The sequence below is a fragment of the Mus caroli genome, chromosome 18 (genome assembly GCF_900094665.2).
Source record: "Mus caroli chromosome 18, CAROLI_EIJ_v1.1, whole genome shotgun sequence".
Classification (NCBI taxonomy): domain Eukaryota; kingdom Metazoa; phylum Chordata; class Mammalia; order Rodentia; family Muridae; genus Mus; species Mus caroli.
This window is the reverse complement of record NC_034587.1, coordinates 19492337-19508406: the sequence shown is the minus strand read 5'-3', so window position 1 is coordinate 19508406 and position 16070 is coordinate 19492337. Positions and strand designations below refer to the sequence as shown.

Below are 16070 nucleotides of genomic sequence, written 5' to 3'. Positions count from 1 at the left end.
TTTAGAGATTGTATACTCTTTCTGTTTTATAGACAGATACTACTGAATATTTCAAGTATCTCAGACAAAAATCAAGGCAGGACAGCCCCAATGCAGCAGCCCCAATTATCCAATTCTCCAATTCAATGCATCCTTCCTAAGAGCCTTATCCCCACCCTACCCTCATGTAGAATATTCCAGTAAAGGGAGTTCACAAGACAATACTGCACACCAGACAGCATCCTAACTAGACAGGTAATTACTGGAGTAGACATTTCATGTTAGTCTTGCTTGTTATCTCTGCTTTATCCAACATTATCACATTCTAGCATAAGCTTGAGACTCAACTACAACAAGGGTTCCCAAGTCAGCATTTTTTTTTTCTTAGAGAAATGAAGGATATTTTCTTTTTCCTTGTTTAAATGCTAAAAAGAAAAAGTTCTGTTTTTTTTTTTTTTTAAAGACACACATCTCTAAAATGTGAACTGGTACTCACCTAAACCAGACGTTTTTAAGCGTTTTAAGTGCTGACTTGTTTGTTTTCCAGTGGGAGATTTTTGCCCGTGTTTCATTTCTTTATCTGAACTGTCTGCTTCCCCATTTTTAGACTCGGATCCTAAAAAAGGAAATAGTTATTATGCCATTATCTTTCTCTCCATGTCCTTGACAAGAAACATCTAAAATTGTTTTAAGAACCACAGATATAATCTCCTTTATCTTTTCCCGAGTTAATATACTACCATACCCACAATCTGATTCCCTTATTGGATATAAGGAGAAAAGGCCAATAAATCAATCAGCTTGGAGAGAAAGCAAGAGCAGATGGCCTAATAGCAGAGTTTGACATGCAGTCACTGGTCGAATAGCTTTTAAATAAAGGAATTGGATCTTTTGTAAAAATACATGAATAAGCTTCAACACTACAATACCATTCAGAGACAATATCAGAGATGAGAGAGCGCACACTCAAGAGAGAGAGACAGAGAGAGAGAGAGAGAGAGAGAGAGAGAGAGAAGAAAAAGAAATCAATAGCTTTATGCTGAAACAGGAACAGAAAATGCAAACACTAATCCACAATGAATTCAACAGTTCACAGCTGACACAGTGACAGGAGGTAATTTAGAAGAGCAGGCCAGCACTGCATGGAGGTGAGAGGAATATTGCAGGAACACAAACACTCATAAAGGATTCTGGGCTTTGCAGCAAGTGCTGAAAAGCAAACTCACACACAGAGAAAAACTGCTTTCGATGGTGTTAAGCACCAGCATGTGGTCCAGAACTCAAGTTCAACGTTCAAGGAAAAGCTAAAGCAAGGAAAACAAACCCATCAGCATCAGCACCAGCACCAGCACCAGCACCAGCACCAGCACCAGCACCAGCATCAGCATTCACTTCCTCACACATACTGACATTAGCAAATTAAGTCATTTCAGGATGAATAGGCTGGTTTCTTAAACACAGTAACCGGGAAATACTGGTTTTTAAATCAATGAAAGAAACAAAGGCGGGTACACATATAGAATACATATATACATTATAAATATATGTACATATGTACAAAACAGAACCTCACATGAGAGTATCTTTTCAATTTCAAGAGATTAAAAAGAATAAAAAAAGCAAACCATGAAGCCTTCTCAGTTCGTGAGGAAGTCATCTCTGGGGGAGACAGTGGCCAAGCATACAATATTATAGCTCTTTACCTGAAGGCGAATCCGACTGCTCATCAGACACCTTTAATGGTGTCAAAACAACACGAGGGACAGTCTTGTTCACCATCATTGAGACTCCATTTCTTCTTTTCTGCTGCTGCCTCAAAGCCTATAAAACACGATAATAAAATATAACATAAAAACGTATCCACAATGTTTTCTGGTGATTGAATTACATGATCCACTTGCTTATGACTATCTTCAATTCCACAGAGCCCCTGATCTGTTAGGATTCTTGGTAATCACCTTTGTCCATTTTCCCTCAAAAGCATAAAATTGAGCTTTGGCAAAGGGGTTTAAGCCTGAGACCATTTTCGGTCTAATTCTGATAACAAAACACCACAGAGTGGTTTATTCTACCTTAGCAGAGTGGCTTGAAAGCCGTTGGAACTTGATACTAGGGCTCCCAAGTAAAATAAATGTAAAATAAATGTTTCGAAACCAGGATAAAAATATATATGTCTGCAATTCTCTCGCAGGTGCTTCGTCTCCAGTGCGCTGCTCAGTCAATCAGTTAACACCGGGTGTCATCAGTATGTAAGGCATGTAAGAACTACTGTATTGATGCATTCACTCAGCCGTGGGGAGCGCTGCACAAAATCACCGAACATGGCAGGAATCATTTATTTCTGTGAAGGGAATCAGTCCTAATCTTGGAAAGCTTGCAGCCCTTGGCTTCTGTCTGCTTGACTTTGGCATTAACCTTCAGAACACGAACAGGACGGGGTTTGGGCAAATCCAAGAAAAAAATAGATAGAAGAATAAATCTCTTCAAATGGGAATGCTTTGTGTTTCATAAATGAATCTGCCATGGCGACGATGATATAATAAAAGGTATTTAAAAGTTTGAAATACAGTTTTATCTAGTGGATCACTTTATGCAGAAAATTACCCATAATAAAAAGGGTTTTAAGCACACGAAACAGGAAGAACCATTAAAACCTGAAGCCGCGAGAATGCTGACATTCCTCAAAAGGTTAAAAGGCTGGTCATGGACTGTCTCAAACCTTTTTATTCCTGGATTCTGTGCATTTTCTACTCATTTTACAATGTCTCAGTCATATGATTAATGTGCTTTGAGCAACAGTTGTTACAATCTCCAAAATAATGCATTGACTGCATATTACTTGGCTGTCAGAAACAGTGTGATTCTATTTACACAGGCTATGAGCTGTATGTTTGGCTTGTTGACCATAAGATTTAGAAGTCATCTAATTAGAGGAATGAAAATCTAACCCTCGTTTAGGGGAGAGCTGGCAAATTCAGATGAAATTTAAAGCTACATGACAGAAGGAGTAGTTGAGGAATTTATTATAAATGATACATTTACTACAGATAACATGCTAGGATTCTTATATGTATAGAGTTTTTGTGACGTCCCCAGCACTGCTGAGGAACCTGAGATAGAAAGATTAATAGTCTGTCATGCTTCTCACTGTTAGCCTGCTGTCAATATTATATTTAATGAGGCCACATGTGCTATAAAGTATTTAAGAATTTTCTCTTTCTTCAAGCCGTGTATATATAATTAGACATAAATTGTCTAACATACTTGCATAAATCTTTCTCATCTTTTATATAAGAACTCAAAGCACTCTATTGACATTAACTTAACAATACAAGTGAATCAGGCAAAGCAGCGCTTCTAATTATAACTAAAGCCTTCTTCACCCACTGTGTAAATCTCCATAAAAGAATAAAGGCAGCCAGTAAATATAGCAATGAATCTCTACAAGTCCGTGTACCACCAATTTCAATTCCTCCTGGCAAAATATTAACCTTTTAAGATATCCTCTCTCTCTCTCTCCCTCCCTCTCTCTCTCTCTCTCTCTCTCTCTCTCTCTCTCTCCTTCCCCCCCCCTCTGTGTGTGTGTGTGTGTGGTGCATGTGAAAGTACGAGCTTATGGAAAGTGTTGATTAACTTCAAAAGAAACAACTAACTAATGGCCTAGACCTTCAATTAGAAAGTCAATGATGTCCTGCTTCTTTTTAATATCTGTGGTTGATGATGATGGTGATGGTGATGGTGATGGTGATGGTGATGGTGATGGTGATGGCGATGATAAACTTTTACCCCCAGTTTCTAGAGCTGAAAGGATGCTACAACTAAAGATTTAACAATTGGGTAGAAATTATAAAATACAAGAATAAAAACCTTAACTACTGTGAAGTACTGTCAGGTAAGAATTAAGAAAATACTAAAATAGTCTATTCAAATAATATTTCAAAAATATGTAAGTTTGAGCAATACCTCTCAACCCAACACTTTAAAAAATGAGGAAATGCACTACTATGTACTGCAGGCAACACAAATTAGATACCCACCACACAAGAAACAAAATTGTTTTAAGTAGAATTGAAGCATAAGTGGTCGTTTGCTCTGCTCTTGCAAAACAACTATTGGGCTGGAGGGATGACTCAGTAAGTAGGAGTACTTGCTATGCAAGTGTAAAGACCTGAGTTTGAATCCTTAACACCGATAAAAAGCCAGTCATGACCACACACGTGCCAATAACCCAGTGTTGTATGGTAGAGATGTATTTGTAAAGGATGAAAGCAGAGAACACTAGGGAAACCATTTCCCCTTGGCCTTCATATGCATGCACACAGGCACATGCCCTGTATAACACACACCCACACACACCCCCCCACACACACACAATTGTATTTACTTCCAAGCAACACTAGGATGGGCAGATAACAAAGAGGAGATCACATCTGTTTCCTTTAGCATCAGATTATAAACTGGAGAGCTGATGTCACAAAATACAACACATCTCTTTAGACCCCATCAGTGGCTGTCCTGAAGAATCCAACTTACTCTCCAGGAGCAAGAGTTTATTTGATGGTGGACACTGGGTACCTTCCACCCAGAACACAACATTAACAAAAGAAGATCAAACAATTTGATTCCATCTTGAATCATTAGATATTTCAGATGTCTGTAAGAGCACTTGGCCATGCCTCATATCGACTCGGCACTTGGGACTCTGGTGGCACAATTTATACCCTGCAGGGAAACACAGATTGACTTTTGGTAAAGAATCAGGATGTAAGTGTCTGCAGTTATGTTAGAGCCAGAAACTCAAACTGGCTGTGTGTCAACTCTTCCCAGTTCTCTGAAGAACATTGGCGATATAGAAATGCAAGAGAAGAAGAGAGGAAGAGATTGAAGTGAATAAGTACCAACATACTCCACTGAAGGTCCCAAAGCTGCCTCAGCAAATCTATTTCCTGTTTGCTTATCTCTGTAAGTGCTTGGGATTAAACCCAGGGCCCTCTACACAGTCTATACAAATTAATACTGTGCCACATTCCACCCCTTTGTAGATTATATTTTGATACAAGGTGTGACTACATTTCCCAGGTTGATCTCAGACTTGTAATCCGCCTGTTAACAATGTGTGACTCAAATTAATTTTTAAGTCTTGCTTTTGTGTTTTAAATAGTGTGTTAAAAAAGGAACAGGGGCTGGTGAGATGGCTCAGTGGGTAAGAGTACCCGACTGCTCTTCCGAAGGTCCAGAGTTCAAATCCCAGCAACCACATGGTGGCTCACAACCATCCNGTACTTACATATAATAAATAAATAAATCTTTCAAAAAAAAAAAAAAGGAACAGACTCCATCCAAGTTGAGGCTTTGAGGTCAGCAGCATGTGATATGCACTAAGAGTCTCCATAAATTCATCAGGATCACTCAGTCCTCTGAGGTCTTGGTGGTTCTCATTCAAATCAGGAGTGTTTGCTCAAAGAGCAAGCTTCTTGGAATTTTGGGGGGAAAAAGGAAAAATAAAAGAAGATGTAGCCTAAAGATAGAATTTATTTTTTCATTTAATTTATTGAAATATGAATCTCCCTTAACTTGAAAAATACATCTATGTGATTGATCATGGGAAAGGGATCAGGAAACTGGTTTTGGTGCCTATAAGTGTGTGTGTGTGTGTGTGTGTGTATGTGTGTGTGTGTGTGTGTGTGTGTGTGTGTGTGTGTGTGTGTATGCACACATATATATGTTCTCTAAATGATGGAAAATGCTTTTCCATTGGGACATCTTGGGGACATTGTTTTGTTCTCCATTAGCTCAGGGGTGACCCTAATTATTCATCTATATTCAAGATTCAGACCTCAGTGTTTGCTTCTTGGTCTTACATCTTTAGTCTACATCCATTTTAGGAGTATAGTACCAATGATGTACCTCTCATTGTCAGGCTAGATGCTCCTCTGGAATGCAAGCAGATTATTTTATTGAACAACTCTACATCCTCTCATTTTTAAATCCAGAAGGAAGCAAAGCTAGAACCTCAACAAATAAGGAGACGGCAAGTCTAGAACAGCCTAGCACTAAATGTGCCTTCTAGCTGGTGCTATGTACAAAGTTCTACATCTGGCTCACAGTGTCAATGATAGGAGGTGCAGTGGCTTGAATGAGAACTGATTTTATTCTTAGGCATTTGAACACTTGGCCAACATCTGGTGGCACTGTTGGGGAGCCTTGGGTGCTGCAGCCTGGCTGGAGGAAGTGTATCACTAGATGCCTTGTAATGTGTCTAGTTACTCTCTTTGCTTCATGCTTTTGGGTCAAGATGTGACATAACAGGCTGGAGAGATACAGCAATGGTTAAGACCATTTGTTACATTTTCCAGAGGTGCTGGTTCAATTCCCAGGATCTACATGGTGGCACATAAACATTTGTAACTCTAATATGGGACTCCAGGGGCACGAGACATACAACTGGTGCACATACATACATGTAGGCACAATATTAATATACATAAATACAAAATTAAATAAAAATGTCTCTGTACAAAGTAAAAATAATATCATACCAGTTTCAAGATAGCTGTGTCTTTCTATGAAAGGGAATGGAAATTGCTGACTGAACAAGCTTTCTCTACAGAGAAATACTGTGATGTTTTCTTATTAAAAAGAAAGGAAAAACTTATGTATAAATATTTCATTTTAGATAGAAAGCTTTCCAGACAATTCTCTCTCTAAAAGTGGGGAGGGATCCTCCTCCTCTCTACTCTAATGGGAGCAAATGAAATGAAGCTGAAAACCAGGAGCTTTTGTGTTGACTTGGCACATTAAACAATAAATGTTCACTGTATTTTAATTGAGACACAACAGCAACAATGTAACTTAAGAATGTGCAGAATACAGTAATCCCTTTATTGAAAATATGAAAATATCACAGACAATGAATGCTAACATTAAAATAAATAGAAATGTAAGCACACATGGGGGACAGCTTTCTGCATCAGGGACCAACAGCAAGCACTGTGACTGGAACACTAAATGTCAAAGTCAGTGATAGGAAACTACTACCACCACCACAACACAAGAAAGTATCAAGACTGCATCTGTTCTGCTATGGCCCAAGGGTGAAGGATCTACAACCATGCTAAGGAGACTGAGAGAAGTCAAAGCAGCAGAAGCATCATGCAGCTATGGTCAGTACCACACCACTTCAAGAACACAACACACGCTTCTTTTGCCTATCACTTTCTTCTGCAGGTTAAGATTCCAAAATCCTTGCTTAGCTTCTTCAAAAGTTCAAAAATATAATCATTCCACATGGTCTTAGGATCTTACCAACTATACCACAGTAGAAAAGAGACAGGGCACAAGGTAAGAATCACTAGACAATTCTGAGAATGCTTATGCAGAACAACAATGAAATTTCAAGGACATAAAATGCTATCCATAAAATTAAGTCCATCTCATTAACTAATCCTGTGATGATTTAAAGGTAAAAAGAATTCAGATATTTTGGAAAAATGAAAAGGTTCTACCCAATAGCTATGGCAATACAGCTTCTCTATAGTTCAGCCTACAGTTGTGATCAGCAGTTTTTAGGTCAGAAAGTATGCTTGCTATAGTACTATCCTGTACCAAAGAGTCTGAGCTTAGACCTGGGATGTTATATCTGACTTTGTTTATGAGAACTTTGTTTTAATTATTGTTTTTATATATTTGTGATGCAAAGGTGTCTGTGTTCTTAGGAATTTGTTTTCACTTGCTTCTTTCTACATACTTTCTATCATAGTTATATTGAATCAGAACTCTCTCTCTCTCTCTCTCTCTCTCTCTCTCTCTCTCAGAAGAGGTTTATTAAAAAAGCAAATTAAAAGTATATTCATATACCCAGAGAGCTATTGGAACATGCTGACCCAAGGAGGCACTAGCAGCACATTGGGTAGTGTTATGGGATTGTTTTAAGTTTACATGAATATTTATGAAGTGGATAGATATTCATGGAGATAAGGTAATCGTCTCTCCCAAATCATGGTAGAACAGACTCTATTTTAGGGCATTTTATCCCATTATCCTCTTGAAAAGCCTATAAGGAAGACCTAAACCATAATGCAAATGACATAATAAAGCCGGGGTCCTCTGAGGATTCGGACTGTTTTTAGTACATATGTGTGATGATGGATAAAGTCCCCTGGCACCTGGGTTTCTAATAAAGCTGGGAAAACTAACTGCAGTTTCAGAGATGCTTTACCATAGCGGGCAAGGATGAGAATGTAGTTGTAATAAGTTTGTAGTGGTGAATGCAACTGAGCATGAGCCACCAATACAAGCAGGTAACAAAAGCAATCTGTTTTGGGAATGGTATCCTAGGGAGCATACTTTGTTGCCTTCCTGATGTAATAGAAGGCTCAAGTCTGTAAATTTCCATGACTTCATGAAATTCACAGGCAAATGGATGAAACTAGAAAATATAATCCTGACTGAGGTAACACAGGGACAAAAGAACACACATGATAGGTACTCACTGATAAGTGGATATTAGGAAAAAAGCTCAGAATGCCCATGATTCAAATTACAGACCAATGAAGCTTAAGAAGAAGGAAGACCAAAAAGAAGTGTGGATGCTTCAGTCCTAGTTAGAAGGGGGAACAAAATAATCATGGGAGGTAGAGGGTGGGATGTACTTGGGAAGAAGAGAGGAAGGGGAGAGGAATAAATGGGGGTAGGATCAGGTGTGGAGGAGATGGGGGAAATGTACAGAGGGTCAGGAAATTGATCGGAGGTGTGTAGCAATGGGGGATGGGGAACTGGGGGTAGCCAACAGAAAGTCCCAGATGCCAGGAAAGCAAGATGCTCCCAGGACCTAACAGGGATGACATTAGCTGAAATACTCCACAAAGGAAGAGAGAACCTGTAGAGAACATATTCAGAGGTAAGGCACAGCTCCCAGTTGAGGGATGGGGCCACCCACCATTCTCAAAATTTTAACCCAGAATAGCTTCTGTCTAAAAGAAATACAGGGACAAAGAGTAGAGCAGAGACTGAAGGGCAGACCATCCAGAGACTGCCCCACATGGGGATTCATCCCATATGCAGCCACCAAAACCAGTCACTATTGCAGATGCTAAGAAGTGCTTGCCAACATTCTTACCAATAAAGATGTAGATGCTTGCAGCCAAACATCGACTGAGCATGGGGACCCCAATGGAAGAGTAAAGGGAAGGACTGAAGGAGCTGAAGGAGTTTGCAACCCCACAGGAAGAGCAACAATATCAACCAACCAGACACACACCCTCCCAAAGCTCCCAGGGGCTGAACAACCAACCAAAGAGTACATATTGAGGTATCTGTGGCTCCAGCTGCATATGTAGCAGAGGACGGCCTTATCTGGCATCAATGGGAGGGGAGGCCCTTGGTCCTATGAAGGTTTGATGCCAGAGGATAGGTGAATGCTAGGGTGGTGAGGTGGAAGTGGATGGGTGGGTAGGGGAGGACCCTCATAGAAGCTTGGAGAAGGAGGTGGGATAGGGAATTTTGGGAGGGGAAACTAGGAATGAGTATAACATTTGAAATGTAAATAAATAAAATAACCAATAAAATTGTTTTTGAAATTTTCCACAGTTACAAAGCAGCATGATATACTCCATGCTAAAAAGAGGTATTAATGATGAAGATAGAATCTAAAACTGCAATTTTAGATTCAAATGTCCTCTCTGAGAGTCATTGGCTTGATGGTCTTGTACAAGTTATGCTGATTCTTTATTCCTTGGTTTACTTGAAAAACAGGCAATATAGCTGGGGATGGTGACACATGTGAGACACAGACGCAGGAGAATGAGGAGGTCAAGGTCATCCTTAGCTACCAGCTAAGCTCAAACTCAGCTCAGACTGTATGAGACCCTTTCACAAACAGCAGCAATAAAGAAAAACAAAAATGGACATTGAGTGTTTTCATAGTTTAAAGGATATGTCATAATGTAAACATCAGCGTATGCAACCATCATTCAAGTGATTTGGCTGGCTTAGGGGCTATGATTATGATTTATGTGTATATACAAACACAAGGAACATATATTCACACATGAAATCATGTATAGGCATATATGTACATGTTTGCATGGCAATCATTGATAAAAGTTATATCTAATCATACTCATCAATGTGCAAAAAACAATGAAGGTGCACATTGCTAGAGTTATAACATAAATGCATTTGGTTCAGGCAAGTTTCTAACTGCTATCTTAATGCATCCAGCAATCAATAACCAGGGATCCAGGTAAAATTCTGTAGAGGGTGCATTCTCCTGAATATTATATACAATATGAATTAGTTATTAAAGGAACATTAGCATATCTGATCTCTATTGAGTTGCATCTACTTGGTTACTAGTTTGCTACTTGGTTACAAGACAGAAGTTAAAAGAAAGGAATAAACAACTCTGTCCTGTAATTGAGACGCTCACATGACACACTTCTATAAACAAGCTTTAAGCTACATGCAATGAAGTTATGTTTCTCATGGATGCATGATCCAGTACAAAAACAGAAAGAAAGGAAAGGAAAGGAAAGGAAAGGAAAGGAGAGGAAAGGAAAGGAAAGGAAAGGAAAGGAAAAGAAAAGAAAGGAAAGGAAAGGGAGAGAGGGAGAGGGAGAGAGAGAGAGAGAGAGAGAGAGAGAGNAGAGAGAGAGAGAGAGAGAGAGAGAGAGAGAGAGAGAGAGAGAGAGAGAGAAAGAGAAAGAAGAAGAGAAAAGAAAGAAGAAAAGGAAATAAAGGAGGGAGGGAGCAAGGGAGGGAGGAAGGGAAAGAAAGAAAGAAAAAAAGAAAGAAAGAAAGAAAGAAAGAAAGAAAGAAAGAAAGAAAGAAAGAAAGAAAGAGAGAGAAAGAGAGCGAGAGAGAAAAGTGCCCAGCAACTCCCTGCTGAGTCAAGTTTGTATAGCATTAATAATTGTATAGGGTTCAGAGGTGTAAAGAAAGTGAGAAAAAACTGTCACTAAGCACCAGAGCCATCGGAATCAGTCTCTTCCCATTCATGCCCAGCAGGCCTCACCGTTTGCACATCCTCCAGACCACACACTTTGGAAGCATGCATTTCATTTATGATCCCATTTATGCTTCTTAAATGCCACAGCTACAAGTGTCTAATTTTGTACCCTTTGTTCTGTGCTGTTTAGTATTTTATTGCCTACATTCTATTTCCTATTTGCTGCTTGAATGAGCATTTGCTTGGGCTTACCTACCCACTCCATCTTTTATTTCCTAAATTAAAAAGGGATATCAATGCAAATCACAATTGTGCTCTACAGCATCTAAAAATGCTTCACAAAAATCATGATATGAATGGTAAGTATCCAAAGGAGATTGAATCTACACAGGAAAAAGCACTGTTAATACCTTAAATATGGATGGAAGCACCATAACTTCAATAATTAATACAGAACAGATAAGTAACATAGCTCAATATTAAGATGTTCAACTTCCTTCTAGTATTTCCTGGTTTGAGACAGAGAAGGTGAGTAGAAGCATGTGAAATCTCCGAGTGCATGTGAGCTTGAGTGGTTATGATGATCCCATATGTTAAGCCAGCAGGAGGAGGAGGGTTGCTAGGCTAGCCTAGTGTAAATTGTGAGATTCTATCTCAAAACAAAACAAATCAACCAGAGTGAGCATGGTGAAGAGAGGATGAAAGGGAGGAAGAAGTCACAAGATCATCCAGGGGGGCCTTGGCTGATGGGGACAGTTGGAAAAGATGGTTTCTCTTTTCTTAGTTATAAACACATTACAGGAAGGGGAACTTTGTTCCTGACTTGATGTAACTGCTAGAATGCATTGACCATGGATGGGTCATACAGGAGTGCAGGGTGCCGCTTACACAGTATAACCATTATTCACAGCCCCATGTAACCATGGTACCTTTCCTTCTCTGCATAGTCCAGCACTTGCTGATGTGGTGATGGCAGGCAGCTCACACTCACTTAGTGAGGATTGTGAGGCAGCCATTCTCCATCACAGCTTCCTATAGGTTACCTTGACTATTCCCGAGGTCAATCCTACTTGAAAAGTATTCTCACTAAGCCAGTGTCAATGAGATTTAAGAGATTCAGAGACAAACGTGGTTTGCCCAGATTCTCAGAATGACAATTATTTAAATCAGGCTGTGTCAGTGCCCAAACCCAATATTAAAACAATTACCTCCACCACCATCCAAACACAAGTCCGAATAGGTCAAGGCTACCAAGGTCAAGTACCTTTTATGATATAAAAAGGAGATTCCATTCAGCATCAAACAATATCCACTGATAGATAATGTGGTAAGACCCAGACAAACAGGATGAACATACACAGCATAAACCAAGATATAATGTTCAAATTATTTACCACAATTGTGACCTTAACTTGATTTACTATAAGGAACACAAGCACACACACACACACACACACACACACACACACACACGCATGCATGTTCTTGCATAAGTCTAAACCCATTTCTTATTCTGTTTTGCAACAGAGTTCTCAGTTTAATTCTTGCCTAATTTCAATATAGAGTAAAATTATTCTATCAAATATTACAGAAACCGTACCCCTGTTATTTTCTGAGTTTAGGTTCCTAGTTATGTTACTTGGTCCCCACCAAACCCTTAACCTTCTGTAGGCAGAACTGAAAGGGTAAGTGCAGAAGGAGGCCTCTTACCTGCTTCAGGGCCTTTTTGGTGTGCTGCTGGAAGGAAGATACCAGCTTGCTTTGCACTGCCGTGTTCGTAAGGCTGCAATCTCGAGTGGAAGTTACTTCATCCGTTACCTGCTTCGTACACACTAGAAGCAGAGAGAGATAATGATATTACTAATTTGAATTCCTTTTTTTACACCCACTGTAATTAACTCACTTGGAGCTTTTCTCCAGTTGAAAATGGATACTTAAAATACAGCAAAATAGCACAGTGTGAGGAAGCATATCTGGATTCCAAGAGAAGGGATCAGTTAGTAACTGTGCCGCAGTTCCACTTGACTACTGTATACATCCCAGCTTCCATTCCCACTGACAACTGGGTCTGTGCCCTAGGGCAAGTGGACCACATACAAACAGCCATGTAAGTGCCATACAAGTTGGGGGTCAATAAACACTATGTCTATCTGCATATGCAGATCCTAAATTGGAACAATCTTAGTGAATAACATTGTCTTAAACAAACCCAGGTCCATAGACTAAAAATGACTCTTGGACTCAATAACTGGTCCCTAGAGAATTCATGGAGGCCCAGGCTGAATTTCTTTTTCTATGGGCTAAGATCTCTTATTCTTGCTATCAACTCAAGATAACTGTTTTGTCAAACAATTTGTCTGCTCTGCAGATAGCAATGTGTTCTGTCCACTTTGTCAGATGTGTGCTTTCCTTTGGCTTGTCGCACATGGAAAGTTTTATTTCCAAACACTGCTGCTGAGAACTGATGTCTTTCTGAAGTGAGTGATCCAGAAGCACAGAGTCCACTGCTCTGTGACGCATTTGTTTGGGAGTTCCTCCTACAGCCCTCTCCTAGCTAGGAGGCTCTGGCCAGGGATACAGAGAAGACCCTGCTATCCAGAGGAAGGAGTGAGATTTGCAGAAGCAAAGTGAGGAGAAAGTAGCAAGACAAGTCACAGAATGGAGGCATATGTCAAAGGCAGGAGGCAGAGGAAGTTTCATGGAAGAAAATAACTTGAGAACATATTGTCAAAGCTCAAAACAAAGCTTTTTAAGGGCACTGGGTACAAGATAAGTCAAGACTATTTTCCAAGTGAAGGCAACTTGGGGGAGGAGGTTCTGCATAGACGTTTTAAGAAAACTACAGAATAGAGACTGTTCAGTTATCAATAACCAAAACATACCCCCAATAAAAGAAATAGCTACTGCAAAATGTATAGAGTCTTTATATAATATTTGCTTTTGAAAGACTTTAGCACATTTCACCTACAAATGAACATGTAATGCATTGGAAAGTTTTGTTTAAATCAGTGTTAATTAAGTTTTGTTTTAATACAGAAAGTAATTTGGAAGCCAAATGAACATATTTAGCAAAAATGTTAATTACTGTTAATTATTTTTCTAGAAATTTTACATATGGGATATCAGCTCTTACAGTTTGATTATTGTAAGAAGGGAAAAGCATTATCTTGGTGTAAGGAAGAAAGAAAAGTAGAGCCCAGAAAGGCTAAGAAAGTCACACAGTGTTACAGATAATGACCTCACACTGGGGATCCCAGGCTAGCCAAGTGTGACTGACTGTCTTCCACAGAAAGTACTGGTCCCAAAAGTGAAGATCTGATACAGAAATTTCCACATTTTAATAAGTATCATTTAGCAATATGAGTTTGGATGTACTAAGTGGGAAGTTCATAGAGCTTAAAGGATTAGGGTATTCAGTAACAGAGCAATGGAAGGGCTACAGTAAACGTATTTTGACATGTTCTTGGAAAGATCACTCAGTGCTTAAGAGTTCTTTTTGCTCTGTAAAGGACCCAAGTTTGGTTTCCAGCATCTGGGATTTGATGACCTATTCTTATCCTTACCGACAAGTGTTCATGCATGTTAATACACACACAGACACAGACACACACACACAAATAATAACAAAACAAAACAAAAAAGATTTGGATGCACATATAGGGACAGAGTCTTTGAATTAAAGGTCAGATGGCTTTCTTTCCACCTGATATGATGTGACAGTTTTCATTAAGACAGTCTAAATTTTCCAGCAGAGACTCCTTTGTATAATGGTCACCAGGTTTCTTTCCTGGTATGATTGCTAACATTTCACAAAAGCTTCTTTACCAATAAATATTCATCGGATCATACTCCAAAGATAGATCAATTTGTATTCTAATGACTCTCTTTGTAGACCAGGCTGGCCTCGAACTCAGAAATCTGCCTGCATCTGCCTCCCAAATGCTGGGATTAAAGGCTTGCAGCAACACCACCCAGCCCTAGCACACCCAGGATCTTGGGATCACTGAGACCAGTTTACACAGGAGAACATGTGGGCAGCAGAAGCAACAGAGCTTCTTGGAAAGGGTCCCTTCAGGCTTTCATCCTCAGCCAGGAGGCAGAGCTGAGACCCAGAACCCTGGGCACCTTCCCCGACAGAGGAGAGTTGGCCTCTAGGGAGGTCTCTGACCCGTGGACTCAGGAGGCAGATTCTAGCTCCAGACTTCTGTGCACCTTCCCTTCAAGAGGAGAGCTTGCCTCCAGAGAGTGCTCTGACCACTGGGACTCAGGAGAGAGTTGGACTCCCAGGAGTGCTGACAGAGGCTAACATAATCACAGGAGGAACAAGCTCCAGCCAGAGACAGCTAGAATATTTAATACCAGAGATTACCAGATGGCGAAAGGCAAACATATAAATCTTACTAACAGAAAGGAAGACCACTCAGCATCATAAGAACCCAGTATGCCCAACACAACGAGTCCTGGATACCCCAACACACCAGAAAAGCAAGATTTGGATTTAAAATCATATCTCCTGATACTGGTAGAGGATTTTAAGAAGGGCATCAATAACTCATTTAATGACACAGGAGAACACTGTTAACATATACAAGTCCTTAAAGAATTACAAGAAAACACTGCTAAACAGGTAGAAGTCCTTAAAGAGGAAACACAAAAATCCCTTAAACAATTACAGGAAAACAAAACCAAACAGGGAAATAATTGAACAAAACCATCCAAGATATAAAAATGGAAGTAGAAACAATGAAGAAAACTCAAAGGGAGACAACTCTGGAGAGAGAAACACTAGGAAAGAAATTGGGAATCAGGCCGGGTGTGGGGGACACACCTTTAATCCCAGCACTCGGGAGGCAGAGGCAGGTGGATTTCTGAGTTTGAGGCCAGCCTGATCTACAAATTGAGTTCCAGGACAGCCAGGGCTATACAGAGAAACCCTGTCTCTAAAAACCAAAAAAAAAAGAAAAAAAAAATCAGGAATCATACATGTGAGCATCAGCAACAGAATACAAGAGATAGAAGAGAGAATCTCAGGTGCAGAAGATTCCATAGAGAACATGGACACAATAATCAAAGAAAATGCAAAATGCAAAAAGATCCTAACCCTAAGCATCCAGGAAATCCAGGATACAATGAGAAGATCAAA

General features: G+C 39.7%; 1 protein-coding gene across 2 annotated transcripts in view; it reads right to left on the bottom strand.

Annotated features, from left to right (window-relative positions):
* Window positions 1–16070, bottom strand: part of Asxl3 (ASXL transcriptional regulator 3) — a 149204-nt gene that overhangs the window by 76318 nt on the left and 56816 nt on the right. For both annotated transcript variants that reach the window (XM_021151072.1, XM_029471780.1), the window contains 3 exons: window positions 12638–12759; window positions 1683–1800; window positions 476–595 (listed from right to left, as the gene is read on the bottom strand). In XM_021151072.1, coding sequence (XP_021006731.1) covers window positions 476–595; window positions 1683–1800; window positions 12638–12759 — 360 coding nt within the window. The remainder of the gene's footprint in view (window positions 1–475; window positions 596–1682; window positions 1801–12637; window positions 12760–16070) is intronic.